A 5,000-nucleotide genomic window follows, 5' to 3' on the forward strand; every position below is an offset into this window, starting at 1 on the left:
TTCGAAAGAAATACAAGCATGTCACGTCTTCTCTGAGAATTATGTCAACAACGGGCTCACGCTTTGAGCTGCCAGCCAATGATATGATAGGACCCCGGAAGTTTGCAGAAAGCAAAATGACCTTTCGCGGGAAAGCAATAGTGTTTTTAGTCACATTTTATCCTAGTTAGCTTCTTCGCGCCTATTTACCAGTGGTAATAACTATGGGAAAAACCAGTATGAAAATTGCACGGGCGACGAAAAATGAAACAGAGGAGCGAGATTACAAGGATGCTCTAGTGGCCGACATGAAAGCAATCGGGTAGGTTTGTCTGTGTCCAACTTGCCCTTTGCAATGTTTTTTGTACTGGCTCCAGGGAAAGATGCCGGGGAAGAGCTGTATGCTTTCTCCACATCTTGGGAAATCTTCGAAGGCTGATCAAACCACCAGCCTTTAATTTATCGCTATCCGCAAGATTTTTCCTTTTTTCGTTCAAGAAATTGTTTTTTTTTTCTTCTTGGGTCCTGGCGTAGCTTTTGTCTTTATCCAAGGACTTTTCTCTTTTCTTGAGCGTTTCATGACGACGTAGTTACTTTGCTATTTTTGAAAAGTAGAGTTTATCGCGAATGTAAACAAAAATGCTAATTATTTGGAATAGGATCCGTTTTTCCACGAAAAACTCGCTGGGGAGTTCACGTCTTACAAAGATTATAACGCTTTTATAATTTATTAGCTTTAAAAAAATCTCTAACTCGAGCGCGTTTTAAGAATTTGAATTTAATTTTTTGGGAAATTGAAGTTTAAATTATTAACTTTAATTTGATCGAAAAAAAAATCGGCAAAAGTAGCCCGCGAAGGTTTGGAGTAACCTTAAGAGCCGTTTCCCCCTCCTTCAACATACGACAACGGCGACGGCAACGAGAACATCATCTCAAAATATGAATTCGCATTATTGCAATCACTTCGTGACTATTTCAGCCTTTTTAATATGACAAGGGTGTGGTAGTTTCTCAAGAATAGAAAGTTTAAGAAACCACGACGGCTACGGCGACGAAAATGTCACTTCAAACTATTAGTTTGAGCTATCTTATAACCAGATTGGTACGTACGGATTTGAAGGAAAGAGAGAGAAGGAAAGATTCACTGTTATTTACCCACGTTGTCATCAAAACCTGAAAATTGGTTATTTTACGTTGTTGCTTTGACGAGTGCGGTAGAGCAATGTACATTACTTCTTTTTGCTTAAAGTCCCTCGTGACACTGGCCACAACGGCGCTTAATTTAGGGGAGAAAATGAAAATTAATCCTCAAGTGCTGACGTCCTTCACAAACCCTCAGATTTCGGCTATTTTACGTTTTTTTTTCTGACGACGGCAAGGAAATGGACAAAAGTGAAAAACGCACGTGCAGGGCGTGCAAAGCCATTGTTTTTGCCCACTAAATATGCAAAGTTGTGACTATCTCATTGCCGCCGGCATTGGTTGCGGTCGCATTAGGGAGTTGACACTAGTGTTAAATCAAGTTCTATTGTTAAGTGTTCCCCTAGAGTAGTGTCAACACTACTGTTACACTTTGTTTCTCTCAAGTGTGACCTCCAATCTCGACCCCAGAGCTCTTCTATTTTGCGCATAAGAGCTCTGGGGAACCCTGATACAAAGTGTCCTCTCATTGGTTTTCGTAAGAACAATGAAAAGCGTCTCTGATTGGTGGATTCATGTTAGGAGGAGGAGAGAGCAGGCGCCGTAAGCCGACAAATAGCCAATTTTTGGCTGTAAGAACCCTACGGCGCATGTTCTCCTACATAGAGTTTCCCAGAGCCTAGGGCCTAGAGTCATGCGCAGACATGAGATCCGAGGCTCTGGTGACGAGAATGGTGTGACCTCGACCAATGTCATTGCTTAAGTTCCCTATTGATGGGTATGCGCGTGCGCACAAATCGGTCTCTCAATTACGTGTCCGCATCCATATTAACAACCGCAGCTGTACCCTTGGACTACATTCAAGGCCTCTCGTGAGCTTTGTTGAATCAAATGTTGATGATGTGTTGAAACCGTTTACCCATCCTAGCAGTTAATCAACATCGTTCAACACCGTTCAACATCGTTCAACATCGTTCAACACCGTTCAACACCGTTCAACATCGTTCAACATCGTTCAACACCGTTCAACATCGTTCAACATCGTTCAACATCGTTCAACATCAGTCAACAAAATCGAACGGATGTTGACGCCGTTTGCCCTATATATATATATATATATTAAGTGCAGAAGTGGCCCTCGCACTTATACACCTGAAAAACTCCAACTAACTAATGTTACAAACATTTCTTTTCAGGTACCGTTTTGCTTTCAACCTTTTGGCCTGCAGTTGAAGACGATGATAAAAAGGTAGTCTATCTACTTTTCCGTAGGCTTCGTTTACTTGTTTTGCAGAAATCTGTGCCTAAAAATATGTTTTCTTATCGCTTAAAATCTCGTTTATTCTAGTGACCTATTGTTTTGATCAAGTAGCAAAAGTGTGAACAAAAATCATGTTGAATTGTGTTGGGTTAAACGTATGCTGTTGTCTTATTCTCTCCCTTTCTTCTAAAATTTTAGATTGCTGCCTTGATCTTGGCAATTATTTTACTTTTTCATGGACTTCTTGCTGTAGGATTCAAGGTAAACAGTGTAGACTAATAGCAAGGAAATTCAAACTTTTCCATTAATCAGTCTCGTCCGTGGAGTTTAGTCCAAGTATTTCATCGAGAATTTAATCAACGGTACATCCTTTGCTTTTACGCTGTACGCAAAGCATCACAGTTATAGCGCAAGTAAATAAGACTCGAACTCGAAAATAATGTACATCTGATTGCAAGGCGTATTCGAAATCTCCAAAAGAGCGCACTCCTTCTTGGTTCTCAAAAAAAAAGAAAAAAAACAGTGAAGTGAATTTTATGCTTGAACTCTTCTAGGGCTGGTTCACCAGTTGGGGACACCGATTTACGATTTTACATATAATTATGATATCAAACATTAGTTTTTGAGGAGAGGGGTAAACCTGAATACTCCGGTGGAGTAAAACCTCTAGAAGCAGAGTAGAGTCCAACAAACTCCACCCACATATGACTCCGAGTCTGGAAATCGAACCCTGGCCACATTACTGAGTTGCCGTATGGCAATCCCAGTCGGAAAATGGGTAGATTTCTCCGTTTTATTTTCCGTGTCGGTAAAAGTCTTGCCTTTCACTCCCCTGGTAAGTGGTGTCTTTGTGCATATAGCCTTCTGAGCGTATTTTCTTAGGATCGAGAGGGTAATGGAAATGCGTAGATTTCTCTGGTGGACACAGTAGAATCATTAACTTAGCCTGCAATGGCTTCGAAAGTCATGTAACGCGAATGGCGTTTTAGTGGATCCTTAAACAAAATAAACCCTTATGGAGCTCAATAATGGAAAGTCAGTTGGATAAACTAGGCAGGCGGTGAAATACAAACACCTGGAATCTTAAAAGCGACGAGTAATGGACTTCGACAACAATCTATCGCCCGTCGAACCGAAATCAAAGTGAGCTGTATTTCAAGTATTTTACCAAGTGTGCTGTTATGTAGAACACTGAAACCAAATGGAAAATTCTCTGGTAACATAAGATGTATTTCATATATATCTTTCACTCATAATTACTTATCACGGGAAGTTGTGAACTCAGAAGTGACCAGCTCCCAACGTCAGTGGCTTCATAGCTCAGTTGGTTAGAGCATCGCACCGGTATCGCGAGGTCGCGGCTTCAAATCCCGTTGAAGTCCTGAAAATTTTTCAGGCTTCTCGACGCAATAGAAATTTGCGCTTATCATTGTGAGACAACATGGTTTCATTTGATTATGGGTTCAACAAAGACAGAAAACGAATCGAACACCTTAAGTGGATCTGTGATCAACTCTGCACAGTCTTCAGTAAAAAAATAATTGGAAATGTGACAGCCAAGAATTATTTGAAAGAAAGCTTGTCGTCTATTTTGTGCTTCATTATTAAAGGAAAAGGTTCTTCATGGAAACGGTTTGATCCTGAAATTTTGTTTGTTGTAATATTGCGCATATTTGACACGATTGAGTTTTTTCTTTTCACGCACGTAATGAAATAGGAAGGGGTTTTTGCCTCTAATAGCAAATAGGTTGTTTGTTTCAAAACATTGTTCGCTGGAAAAGGTCGCCTTTATGAATTCATCATGTTTTATAATATGCGAGCATAACTGGATAGTTTTTATGGCAATAGTAAAGCATTTTCGCGTGAAAATGAGATTAGCGTCTTTCTATTGTGCTAACTTAATTAAATATAAATATACATTCTGCCTCGTGAGTTTGTTATTCTCGTCAACCAGCAATGGCGTCAAAAGTCATTGCAACGCGAATGGCGTTTTATTCAACAAAATATGCTCTCATGGAGCTTAAGAAGGGAACGTCAATTGGATGACCAAGACAGGTGATGATGATCTGGAATCTTAAAAGCGACGAGTAATGGACTTCGACAACAATAGACCTAATCGGTTAACTCAATGTTGTACCCAATTCAAACCCTTTGGGAATAAAACGTTTTGTTCCAGGTATTTCCATATCATTTAAATATGAATGCTACATTATCATGCAAATACAATACACAAAGAATCTTAATCCCGGAGGATTTGAATTGGGTACAACATTGAGTTAGCCGATTAGGTCTATCTTTTGCCCGTCGAACCGAAATCAAAGTGAGCTGTATTTCCTTTATTTTATCAATTGGAAAATTATCTGGTAACTTATCGGTTCAGCAAAGTCAAGTAAAAAAAAATAATTGGAAATGTGACAGTCAAGAGTTATTTGAAAGAAAGCTCGTCGACTATTTTGTGCTAGATTATTCAAGGAGAAGGTTCTTCAGGAAAGGGTTTGAACCTGAAGTACATGGTAATTTGACACGATTGAGTGCACGCAATGAAATAGGAAGAGGTTTTTGCCTCTAAGAGCAAGTATGTTGTTTGTTTCAATAAATGTTTCGCTGGAAAAGGATTCTG

General features: G+C 39.6%; 1 protein-coding gene across 2 annotated transcripts in view; it reads left to right on the forward strand.

Moving 5' to 3' along the window:
* LOC137973590 (protein YIPF1-like) overlaps window positions 1–5,000 on the forward strand; it is a 26,930-nt gene that overhangs the window by 14,022 nt on the left and 7,908 nt on the right. For both annotated transcript variants that reach the window (XM_068820434.1, XM_068820433.1), the window contains exons 10-11: window positions 2,316–2,368; window positions 2,579–2,641. In XM_068820434.1, coding sequence (XP_068676535.1) covers window positions 2,316–2,368; window positions 2,579–2,641 — 116 coding nt within the window. The remainder of the gene's footprint in view (window positions 1–2,315; window positions 2,369–2,578; window positions 2,642–5,000) is intronic.

This window comes from Montipora foliosa, chromosome 10, assembly GCF_036669935.1.
Source record: "Montipora foliosa isolate CH-2021 chromosome 10, ASM3666993v2, whole genome shotgun sequence".
Classification (NCBI taxonomy): Eukaryota; Metazoa; Cnidaria; class Anthozoa; order Scleractinia; family Acroporidae; genus Montipora; species Montipora foliosa.